This window comes from Cnephaeus nilssonii (assembly GCF_951640355.1).
Source record: "Cnephaeus nilssonii genome assembly, chromosome: 19".
NCBI classification, from domain to species: Eukaryota; Metazoa; Chordata; class Mammalia; order Chiroptera; family Vespertilionidae; genus Cnephaeus; species Cnephaeus nilssonii.
This window is the reverse complement of record NC_137090.1, coordinates 28,740,363-28,752,986: the sequence shown is the minus strand read 5'-3', so window position 1 is coordinate 28,752,986 and position 12,624 is coordinate 28,740,363. Positions and strand designations below refer to the sequence as shown.

The window sequence follows — 12,624 nt, the reverse complement described above, 5'->3', positions numbered from 1 at the left end:
TGCAGAGGCGACCCAGAGTGGAGGACTGACAATTCAGAAAGCCTCACCACGCTGTTCACCCTCTGCTTCATGTAGAACAGGTATTCTCAGTGAAAAAATAGTTTTTAAGAGAACAAAGATGATACCTTGCCTTCTTTTAAAATATTTAAAAACAATTTTAATTACAGTTTACATTCGATATTATTTTGCAATTAGTTTCAGGTGTACAGCATAATAGTGAGATAATCATATACTTTACAAAGTGTTCCCCGCTATTTCCAGTACCACCCTGCCACCATACATATTATTGACTATATGTGAGAATTAGATCAATTCTCACTTTGTACTTTGTATACCCATGACTATTTTGTAACTACTTATTTGTAGTTCTTAATCTCCACTCAGTCCCCTAAACCTCCTCCCATCTGGCAGCCATCAGTCTGTTCTCTGTATTTATGAGTCTGTATCAATTTTGTTTGTCATTTATTTTGTTTTCTAGATTCCATATGTCAGTGAAATCATATGGTATTTGTTTTTCTCAGACTCACTTACTTCACTTAGCATAATACCCTCTAGGTCCATCCATGCTGTTGCAAATGGTTAAGATTTCATTTTTTTATGGCCAAGTCATATTCCTTTACATTTATGTACCCCCACCTTTTTATCCACTTGTCTATTGATGGGCACTTGGGTTGCTTCCATATCTTGGCTATTGCAGATAACGATTCAATGAACACAGGAGTGCTTATATGCTTTTGAGTCAGTGTTTTGGGAGACCCTGCGTTCTTAGTTGAGAAGACTGAAGCTCATGGAGGTGAAGTGCCATGCCAGGTCATGTGGCCAGTAAGATGGAGCTCTGGATGGCACCTATGCTCAAAGCCCACACTCTTTTTCTTCTACTGATAATTGAAGTTCCCTTAGAAAGTGGTCAATCTCTAGTCAGAACTTCTAGAATCATTCCTGCTCAATTTTTAAACTAACCCATGATATAGCCATACACAGAAGTGTGTGTGTGTGTATGTGTGTGTGTGTGACTAGTTATTAATATTGAGGTTTCTGGAGCCCAGAGTCACCAGATTTCTCCTCTTTTCCATCAAATTCTACTATCATTTTACCTTTCTTAGTGTCATTAATTCTCCCTTAATGCTGGATTTTCTAGGAAACCTGGGTTGTGTCCAGTTGAGTGAAGGTTAAGCTATCTGAGTTTTTGGAATTGGTCGTTTCTGCCGCTTTCTCCTTGTTAGTGCCCAGTTTCCTCTTGAAAAGATTTATTATCCGCTTTTCATCCTCTGCCTCAGCGTGGGCGTTTGAAAGAGCCTTAGTTATTCCCACGCTTTCGGACGCCGCAGGAAGGAATGGGTTCTCGGATGCCATGCTTCTCGCTATAATTGTTTTGCATCTTTGTCACACACACACTCCTCTTCTGAATAATTCTGTAGCAAGAGTATAAAATGGTGTTTTCCCCTCCCAAATTTACCAGAAACAAAACAATTGCTCTGGGCTCCAATGACTTCTGTCCATATCTGATTGGGAAAGAAAATTGGAAATGGCATGGCCCAGCTGCCTACTCCTAGTTCAAACTGCTCTCAGGCAGGGAGCCCTCGTACACACTGCTGGTGAGAGAATAAGCTCACTTCTCTTTGGTGGGGAGCTTATTCTCCCACCAGCTGAAGGATGGAGACAAGCTGGGGGGAAAGTATTGCTGGATGTCTCCAGGAGCGCTCTCGTCAGTCCAGGAGTAACCCTGGCGTGCGGAGGGACTCTGAAGGATGGAGTACAATAAGGTGTAGTGTTGAATAGTCGGAGTGACCTGGGTTTGAATCTTGGCTCCACCACTTCCTTAAAGTAGGCTGTGGGGCAAGTTGCTCAAACGTTCTGAGCCTCTGTGTGGCTCACTGTGCTTGGGGACAATACATGTTTTTATCACAGAAGACTGTGGGAGGATCAGATAAAAGAATGCCAGTAAAGTGCCTGGCAAGTATTGATGGGGAACGTAAGAAATTAAAGAAGTGTAGCTTTAGCTATATAGTTAATAGGCTTGGTAATTAATGCATGTAGTAAGCTATTGTTCCAGGGACTGGAATGTGTGACGGGACCTGGGACTGGAATGTGTGACGGGACCTGCCCTGACTTCCAGAGACAGGCAAGCGATTTGACCTTTGTGCCCCAGGAGGACTACAAGTGACTGCAAGTGCTCCAGAGAAAGAATCACCGGTCAGCAGATGAGGGGATGCTGGGAAAATCACCGAATGCAGCTTTTATCTGATTAACCATTTTCCCTGAATGCCAAACCCCTTACCTACTTTCTCCTGAATTCCAGCCTTGACCTATACTTTTCTCCCTATTAAAAAAGGTCAGCGCCACTCAAGCGGGTGCCTCTATCCCTAGCCTTGCCTGTGCTGAGCTTTGGTTACTTATTATTTTCAGGTTGAAGTGAAATTCACATAACACAAAGTTAACCATTTTAAAGTGAACAGTTCCATGGCATTTAGTACATCTACAATGTTGTGCAATCACCACACTACCACCTCTCTCTAGTTCCAAAATATTAAAAAAAAATCCTCACCTGAGGACATACTTAGAGAAAGGAAGGGAGAGAAAGAGAGAGAGAGAAACATCGATGTCGATCGGTTGCCTTCTGTACTCTCCCTGACTGGGGATCAAACCCACAACCCAGGCATGTGCCCTGACTGGGAATCGAACGGGCAATCCTTTGGTGCACCGATGATACTCAACCAACTGAGTCACTCAGGCCAAGTCCCAAACCTTTTGATTATCCCAAAAGAAAACCCCATACCTGTTAAGCAGTTGCTCCCTCTTCCTCCAATCCCCAGCCCCTGGTAACCACAAATCTGTGTTCTGCCTCTATAGATTTTACTTATTCCAGATATTGCATATAAATGAAATAAGACAATATATAGCCTTTTGTGGCTACATATGTAGGCTCTTCCACTTAGCATAATGTTTTTGAGGTTCCTCTACATGGTAGCATGTACCAGTACTGCATTCCTTTTCATGAATGCATAATATTCCATTATTCCATTGTATGGATTTACCACATTTTATTTATCCATTTATCCATTGGTGGGCAATTGGACTGTATCCACCTTTGGGCTATTGTGAATAGTGCTGCTATGAACACGGGTGTACATGTTTGAGTCTGTTTTCAATTCTTCTGGGTAAATACTGGCTACTTTAATTCATCTCTGCTGCGTGTTTCTTACTGGTATGGGTTGTGAAAGGTACCATGACAGAGAGACGAAGCATGTCTGGTGCCAGGCGCTCTCCTCTGATACTTACTAGTTGAGTGATGTTGGGCAAGGGGCTTGACCACACAGTACCTCTGTTTTCCCTTCTGTAAAATGGTGTCCATGACAACAGTTCCTACCTTATAGGAGAACTAGAGGCCCAGGGCACAAAATTCGTGCATGGGTAGGGTCCCTAGACCTGGCCGGCAATCAGGGCCGATCGATCGGGGCCTTTCGGCTGCCAGCTGGGGCCTTCCTTCATTCCACACCGCCCCCTGGTGGTCAGTGCACATCAGAGCGAGCGATCAAACTCCTGAGAGGACAATTTGCATATTAGGCTTATATATATATATAGATTGTGATAATGAAATGGATTGGTCCCTATAAGGCACAAACACTGCTTAGTGAACATCAGCAACCACAGTTACCCTCTTCCTCCTGGAAGCTCCTTTTCTATTTTTTTTTTAAATTTTCAAAATTGATTTCAGAGAGGAAGGGAGAGGGAGAGAGAGATAGAAACATCACTGATGAGAGAGAATCACTGATTGGCTGTTTCCTGCACACCCCCTACTGGGGATTGAGCCTGCAACCCCAGCATGTGTCCTGACTGGGAATCAAACCATGACCTCCTGGTTCATAGGTCGATACCCAACCACTGAGCCATGTCGGCCGGGCTCCTCTGTTCTTTATGGATGAGGAATCTTAGACTCAGAGGCATAAGGGTCGCCAGCGAGTAAATTGCAGAGCTCAGGTCTGACCACGCTAGCCAGACCCAGAGCACTTTCTTCTTCTGGTTTGTACATTGCCACCTCCTCTGGCCTCCTCCTACCAAACCCAGCTGATTTTTCCTTCCTTCGTTTCTATCGGATCTGTACGAAGCCTCATCACGTCTGCAGAACCCGCCAGGCTGCTCTGGCCCCGGATCTTAGCCCCAGCTGTTCTGCTTATCTGGACTACCAGCCTGCCTCCCGCCTTCCAATCCTGCCACCTGGCAGGCCTGATTCAAACTCTTCCTTCACGAAAGCTGGGCACTTCCGTGCAGACTGTGCCCCCGGACGTGGCCAACCTGCCTGTGTGACAGTTTCAAAAATAGCCTTCTGAGTGTAAAGCATCCGAAGCCGCATAGAGTGCATGAGTCCCGTGTTCATTCATTGTTTCCCCCAACTAGATTTTAAGCTTCTTGAGGGTAGGAACCAAAATATGCCCTTCAGTGTTCCCCACTTTTCTCGGCCCAGAGCTGAGACCTCAGGGTCCAGCTAATGAAGGGACTTGGGTCGAGTGCTGTGTCAGCCCTGGGCTCTGAAGAGACCCAGCAGAACTCGGGCAGGCAAGATTTATCATCCACAGGACACCTTGGGGCTCTATCCCATTCCAGTCACAATGACCACCTCATGGACTTGGGGAGCCACCCAGCACCCCTGTTCCCCCAGGCTGCTTCCTCTCTGGAAGGCTGGCTCCTTCCCTATGCTCCCGACCACACCTGGTGCTTCATCAGGTGCTTCATCAAGAAGCCTCTGTTGGAATCAATTTCTCCCTCCTACAATTCTCTAGGTGGTCTTTCCCTTCTAACCCACCATCCCTGACTCTCACAAATGTTTTTTAAATTGATTTTAGAGAGGAAGGGAGAGAGAGAAAGAGAGAGAGAGAGAGAGAGAGAGAGAGAGAGAGAGAGAGAGAGAGAGAGAAAGGAACATCAATGAGAGAGAAGAATCATCAATGGGCTGTCTCCTGCACGTCCCCTACTGGGATGGAGCCCATAACCCGGGCATGTGCCCTGACCAGGAATCAAACCAGTAACCTCTTGGTTCATGGGGCGATGCTCAACCACTGAGCAACACCAGCCGGACCCTCACAAATGTTTAAGATACAGGCCAAGTTTTCATCTCTAAATTCTGTTTGCATCAGGGAGATGTATTCCAAACTACACTGGGCTTCCTCTCCCCTTATACTAGGTTCTTTGAGGACAGGGTTTAGGCTCGGCACACAGTAGGCCCTCACTCACTCAGTGGCTGTTGAATTGATGTCAGCCAGGGTCCCCCGCTGCACCCATTTTTCTGCTGGGCGTTGTTCTGCACCGCAGCGGAAGCATTTGCATCCGTTCTATTAGTGGTACCTCACACTGTTTAACACGTTCCCGAGCGTTTTCTCACCTCTCTCTGGTTTTGTTCTCACAATTTCTAGAATATGAGAAAAGAAATGATTATATCTATTTCACTCAGAAGGCACCTTAAGTCCAGGAGGCAGCCATCTTATCTCACTGGTGACAGGGACACGGCCGCCACTCACTCAGGTGTCCTGGGCTCCATGCACACGAGGGCACTGCGGCATTTTGGCTCTAGTTGCATCCTCTTACATCTTGCCTGAAGTGAAGCGCTCATTATCCTGAATTCCCACTGAGTGTGAGCCCTGAGGTCCTGGGGCCCGCTGGGTGTGAGGTTTGAGTATCCTTGTCAATTCTAAAATTCCATGAGCACAAATCTCTGGGTTCATGTGTCAGGACCCAGTCCTAAAGGCATCATTCTTTCCTCTCATCCACTCTCCATTCTACCATTCTATTTGAGTATCTCTTCCAGGGGCAGGCAGCCTCCGAGGTGGCCTCTATGTGTTTGGGACCATTCGGCAAATATCTTGGGATAGAACAGTGGGTCTCTGCCTTGGTTGACATTAGATTCTAAGTAAAGGAGAGGAAGAGGGAGAGGGAGAGAGAGACACATTGATGGGTTGCCCCTACCCAGGCTGGGGAACCTGCAACTGAGGTACATGCTCTTGACCAGGAATTGAACCAGAGACCCTTTGGTCCTCCGGCTGATGCTCTAAGCACTGAGCCAAACTGGCCAAGGCCACCTGGGAACCAATGCTTGGGGCCTTTATAAGCTCCCCTGGGTAACTCCATGGGCAGTACATTTTGAGAATGGTTCTCTTGGCTGATGCCAGAGCAGAATCACCTGTGCCTTTAAAAATCTGTTGGCCTGGACTCATACTCAGAGACTAATTTAACTGGCCTGGAGTTGAGAAGGGCAGCCTGTACCTGGGGTCCACTCTAAAGAATAGGACTAAATGACCACAGTCTCCGGGGGCAGAGCCATTTCATTCCAGCAGCAGCTAAGAGCACATTCACCTGAGGCTTCTCTAGTATCAGCCTCTTTTGTAACTTTCTGGCTGATGTTCAACAACTGTGTGATCTTGGGTAAGTTTATTCACCTCTCGGATTAACTTCTTTATGTATAATATTAAGCCAAGAACTACTTGGCTATTATACATTTGGTGCTCACAGCAGTACTTGGCAGAACTGCTGTGAGCACCAAATAAAAAAAGGTGTGGCCCTCGCTGGTTTGGCTCAGTGGCTAGAGCGTCGGCCTGTGGATTGAAGGGTCCTGGGTTCGATTCTGGCGGGCACATTCCGGGTTGTGGGCTCAATCCCCAGTGCTGGGAGTGCAGGAGGCAGCCAATCAATGATTCTCATCATTGATGTTTCTCTCTCTCTCCCTCTCCCTTCCTCTCTGAGGTCAATAAAGAACTATATTTAAAAAAAAGTGTGTAAGCCAAGACTGGGTAGCTCAGTTGATTGGAGTGTCATCCCCATGTGCCAAGGTTGCAGGATCTGTCCCTGTTCAGGGTACATACAAGAACCAACCAACGAACGCATAAATAAGTGGAACAACAAATTGATGTTTTCTTCTCTCTCCCTTCCTCTCTCTCAAATGAATAAATTTAAAGTATATGTGAAAAATATATAAAAGAACCCAGGACCATGCCTAATATCTACCTGATACACTGAAGGTACTCAACAACTCTGAATTGAAAAGAATTAAATCCTCCCTACCATTGGAAAATTCTATGTATCCCCAAACTTTTTTTAAATACCCACTATTTGAGAAGCATTCTGATATATTTCTGTTTTTCTTTCTGTGCGTAGGAGGGAGAGACACAACGATAGATTCCGAAATCATCTCTGTCTTCGGGGAATTCCTTCTGCACTGCTCCAGGAGGCTGTTTCTCTAGACGCCCCCTTGGATGATCTGCTTAGCTTTGCGTTTTGGTCTCTCCCCTAGAAAATGTCTCAGATTATCCTCACCCACTCCCTAGTCCAGCCTAAAATACCTCTAATCACCTTAAATTTTTTTTAAAAAAAAATGATTTTAGAGAGAGGAAGGGAGAGGGAGAAAGAGATAGAAACATCAATGGTGAGAATCATTGATTGGCTGCCTCCTGCACGCCCCCTACTGGGGATTGAGCCCACAACCCAGGCATGTGCCCTGAGCAGGAATATAACCATGATCTCTTAGTTTATGGGTCAGCGCTCAACCACCGAGCAACGCTTGTTGGGCCCTCCAATCACTTTTAAGGGTGGGCTCAAATTGCCCTTATCTGAGAGCAGAGGCTGGGTACTTTTGCGCTCTTGGGGTCTTTCTCTAATCTGGAGACTGGAGGCCGGAGGACCTGTTGGCTGGATATCGCTATGGTACAGGCCTGAGATAATGAGGGCAGGGACTAGGGCTTGTCACAGGGCTGTTGGGTTGGAGGAGGGAGCACCACATGGAAGAGACACCATGAAGTTAGAACTGACAGGGCTATAATTTGCCTATAAGTTTTAATTATGAACCAAGCTTATCTTTCTGAACTTCTGGTCTCCTAACTCATAGCTTTTTTTTTCTCATTTGTTCTTAATGATCTGAAGTCTTGGAAACATTACAATCTGAGTAATTAGGCACGATGACCTGGGGTGGGTTTTGGAAGGTTGGTGCCAAGTCATCACTTGGTGCCAAGTCATCAAATACAAATGCTTCTTGTATTTAAAAAAGCAAGATTTGTTATTCCAAGCCTGGACTGTTAATGGAAGATCTGGGGAAGGAGAAAGCGGCCGGGGAACACTCGGAGACCACCCCAGGTTGTTACTATGTCCAGAGATAGGGATGTGATTCTGAAAAGGCAAGACCTGTTGGATAACGCTGGCCTCCTGGCTCCCATGGACCCATCTTACAGGCGAGCCCTCCTCGGAGAAGGGCCTTCAGACAAGGATGTGGTTCCCACCGGGGCTGCACATGGGGATCACCTGGGGATTCTTATAAAACACGGACACTTGGCTGCCACCCGACATTCTGACTTCAGTGGTTGAGGTCCAGCCTGGCACTGGGCAAAGTCTGGGAACCTCTAATAGGAGTGAGCAGTTGATTTGCAGTGGTTCTCACACTTGAATCACCTGGAGGTCTTGCTAAAACACGGCTGGCTGGACTCCACCCCGGGAGCACCAGCAGGTCCACAGTGCACTCTAAGAATTTGCATTTCTACCCAGTTTCCCAGTGATGCTGATAGCCAGGGCCACACTTGGAGAGCCATCAGCTTAAAAGAGCTGGGTCTGGCTTTACTACTTATGAGCCATGTGACCCTGAGCATGACACTTGATCCTACCAAGTCCAGTTTCTGCATTTGTAACATGGGGCAGCAATGGCGATGACCTCCTGGGTGGCTGTGTGGGTCAAAGGAGATGGTATTTGTAAGTTGCTTAGCATGGGGTTTGACCCATAGGGAATGTGCAACCCATGGTGGACTTTATTCATACAATTCCTCAGCTGGGGCCTTGCAGATCTGTCCTTGTGTTCAATGTGCTGGTTGGTGAATGATGTTACTGTGTGTTTTTGCTCCTGGACATCCTACTTGTAGGCTTTCTGGGATAGGAACAGGGATACCCTCATGAGCTACTAGTGCTCCGGGGTCCAGCAGAGTAAGGGCCCAGCCTGGGGGTGTTGGCATTGTTCATTGACGGTCATCAGTCAGACTCTTCTCCCGACAGCGGTGGCTGTGGGCTGGGACTGAGTGTGCTCTCCTGCCCAAACTCCATGTCACTCTCACAATTCAGACACATTTAGTGCAGTGAGTTGTAGTTGTCCTGATGTCGCCTTGGCAACCAAACTGCTACCAAGGGAAGTGGGAACAAGGCCCCAAATCGTCTTGGAAACCACAAGTTGTGTCTTTGCGAGGGGCGGGGGATGTGCATCTCCACACACTGTCTTCTTTTTCTCATGTAATTTGCCCAGAACCCTCTTCAGTGTGTGGTTACCTCCCTCCCCCATTTCACTGAGGAGGGAACTGAGGCTCGGCAGGTATGTCCCCTCTCGGTCTAATTATCCTTCCCTGGTGATGGGATGCCCACGTGTGCCTGTAACTTTAAAGGCAAAACCAGCCGGACTGCACACACTGCAGAGCCCAGCGACACAGCTGCCCGCCCCTCCCGAGCACCCACTGACTTGAAATGTATGAATATTTTTGTTCCTTGATGGCTTCACCCACTCGCAGGGGCTTTTGGGGGCTTGTGTAGAATACACAAATCTACCTAATCTTTTTTATGTCCACGTAGTTTGAGGGCAAAGTGCCCTACTTCCATGTAACAGTTGGGAGATCCAGTGAGTGGGGAGAAGGGACGTTTGGGATTGGCCCAGGAGGTGGGGAACAGGCCAGTTTCCTCCAGTTCTGTTCAGAGTGAAATTCTGCCTATTCCCAGGGACCCCCAGGTAGAGCCTGAGTTTTCTTTTTTCCTCCCTGGACTGAGAACTGAGTGAGACAGTTAGGGAATGATGGTGTGGAGAGGCCGGGAGCTCATGTCCAGGTCATTTCTAGATAAGGACACTGGCCCAGGTCAGAGAGGATGCTGGTGAAAGAACAGAGCCCAGAAACCCAGCCCCCTCCCTCCCTCTATCCTCTCCAGCATGCCTTCCTCTGCCCCGACACACATAGGCATTTACCTGTGTGCTGTCTGCTGGTACCCTATTGTTTTCGTTAGATATTAATTTGATCCCCCTGTTGTGATGGGTGCTAGCCCCTCCCTCTGAGGGAGGTATGGTCTGGTCCAGATAACCCGTGATAGGTAGGCCATACACATGCCCTATAGGCACCATTTATAGAATATTCATGGCAGGTTTAACCCCTTTAAGTAGCCATAGAGCATTTAGGCCTCACAACTCGTGCAGGCAGTTATTAGCATCCCAGATATAGATCAGAGAAGTAAAGCAACTTGCCTAGGATCACACAGCAAACAGGCAAGTGGCAGAGTAAAGATCTGAAGCCAGGCCTAGTTGATTTACCCTCCATGTTCTTCAGCCATCATATTATATGGCTGCCTGCCCTTGCAGGCTAAGAAAGATTCAGACTTAGAGAGGAAGCAGCAAGCCTCACAGAGAAAGACTGCCAGCTGCCCAGCCTACACCTTTGCAAACAGATTTGGTTTTCTGGAAAAATACGATTGCTCAGAAAAAAGCGCATATGTCATCATGGCCAAGCCCATCATCTAATATCGGTGAAAAATGTAAAAATAAAAATCCAGCTCAGTGTCTATTTCAAATATGAACTTTCTGGCTATCGATTTTTTTCATTGTCAATATACCTCGTCACTTGGCTGAAGTTTGTCATATGCTTGTGAATGTTCCCATTCGCACAGACTCTGCATACCCGTGCTTTCCCTCTTGTGCTAAAAAGGAGAGATGAAAGTTATTTTTAATTTGGCCACCAGAGGAACATCCAAGCCTTCCCTTCCAGCAGCTAAGCCTATATGTTTTCTCAACAGGGTATTAATTACCTGGCTCCGGGAGCGACTGGACAGGCTGTTCTGGCGGCTCGGGCTGCCCTGCCGGCCACAATGCAATTGCTTGTGAGCATAGCAGGACTCAGGGGCTTCAGCAGGGAGCATCCTTTGATAAACTCAGACATGGGTCCTGGGTAACTTGTTAAACACATTTATTGATTTCTTGACAGTAACCAAACACAGTGAGTGACCATTATAAACAAGGAAAGAAAGGCATTCGTTTGTACTTTGTGAGATCCAGCTGCACCCGGAGAGAAAAGACACCCCTTCCCCAGGAATTTACAAGGCAAAGTGCATTCCTTCAAGGGAGCATCACAGGGGGAGGGGGATGGCAGTTTTAAAACGCAAGGAATCGGTAGCCTGCTAGCTCAGGCTGGAGCTCACCTCGTATGAATGATGGAGCCATGGAGGGTAATTAAAGTTATACTTGCTTAGCAAATGCATTCCTGATTGCCACAAACTCAGTAAAAAACGGGCTGCAAATGAACAAAACATGTAGATGAAGGAACAAGTGAAACCAAAGAATGCAGCTGCATGGGGCCAGGGCTTAGCCTGTAAGGAGGGAGAACAGACCAAAGCCAGAAAAATAAAATTAAGTCGTTAAACCCATTTATTGAGCTGTTAACAATAACCAAACACAATGTATGACCTTTGGAAAACAAGAAACAGCAAATGGATCTGATCTTGGCAAATCCTACTACAGATATGTGACAAAGGGGAAATAATTCAATTTCTTTATAGTCTGCGGTGGTATATATATACAATGTGTATCTCTTCAATGTCTGTCCTTTTTTTTTCTTTTTAAATTGTTGAGTAAACAGAAGAATCAGAATCTAGAAATAAGTGTCCTTGGCCAACTCTGTCCTGGTTCACCTGCCACCAGCACCCTCCAAGGATCCTAGGACACTGAGATTACTCGATGCAAAGCACAAAGTCTGCTTGATGCTGTCAAAGCCATGTTTTCTCCTCTCTCTTTTGGAAGAATTCTGTATGTACAAAGGCTGAAAAGTCTCATTGGGTAGATTTATTAGTTCAGGAAAACAGTATCAAAATTGTAATCAGGTTAACTGGTTATTTTCTTCTAAGACCTCTCATGAATGAGCCTTTTGTTTCTGAAAACTTGACTTCTGATCTTGAAGGCTGTGCATGTATGTGTGTAGATATGTTTGCAGGTGTGTGTGTATGTATGCGTGTGTGTGCGTGTGTGTCTTCTGCCATGGTTTTGCAGACACTTTTCATGAAGATGGGGCCAATCCAAAGAGTGAATGAGGCTTGACAAAAGGGAAGGAGAGAGAAGAAAGAAGGGGACATTCCAGGTTACGTCAGTTCACAGTTGTAGCATTTCACTGAGATGGAATTCTTCGTGGGCTAGTTCCCTACTTGAGGAGCCATTCATTTACTGGAAAGAGAGAGAAAGAAACACACACACACACACACACACACACACACACACACACACACACACACACACACAACATAAAAACAAGGCATAGTTGAATTAGTTGGCACAGAATTTGGGGGACTTACTCCAAAGGAGAAGGAGCAGGTTTGTAAATGCCTGCTTACTTTTTTGTATCCCTAGAGCCCTCTATTTACCCAGGAACCTCTATTCAAAATTATTGTCCCCATACCAGTCACATGCCGCTACCATAAATTTAAATGAATGAAAAATTAAATAAAAAATTTAGTTGTCTCACTCTACTAGTCACACTTCAACTATTCAATAGCTACATGTGGCTAGTAGCTACCCTATTGAACAGTGCAGATATAGAACATGTTTATCGTCACAGAAAGTTTTGCTCTAGACCACGGTTGGGCAAA

General features: G+C 46.3%; 1 protein-coding gene across 5 annotated transcripts in view; it reads right to left on the bottom strand.

Annotated features, from left to right (window-relative positions):
- Nucleotides 1-363: 363 nt before the first annotated feature.
- CA10 (carbonic anhydrase 10) overlaps nucleotides 364-12,624 on the bottom strand; it is a 387,612-nt gene continuing 375,351 nt past the window's right edge. For 2 of the 5 annotated variants that reach the window (XM_079799226.1, XM_079799228.1), the window contains 5 exons: nucleotides 11,188-11,279; nucleotides 10,798-10,933; nucleotides 10,606-10,689; nucleotides 5,230-5,404; nucleotides 364-1,412 (listed from right to left, as the gene is read on the bottom strand). In XM_079799226.1, coding sequence (XP_079655352.1) covers nucleotides 10,895-10,933; nucleotides 11,188-11,279 — 131 coding nt within the window. In that variant the 3' untranslated portion in view covers nucleotides 364-1,412; nucleotides 5,230-5,404; nucleotides 10,606-10,689; nucleotides 10,798-10,894. Of the gene's footprint in view, nucleotides 1,413-4,249; nucleotides 4,298-5,229; nucleotides 5,405-10,605; nucleotides 10,690-10,794; nucleotides 12,203-12,624 lie in introns of those variants that run through there. The other 3 variants (XM_079799227.1, XM_079799229.1, XM_079799230.1) reach the window with 3 other exon arrangements.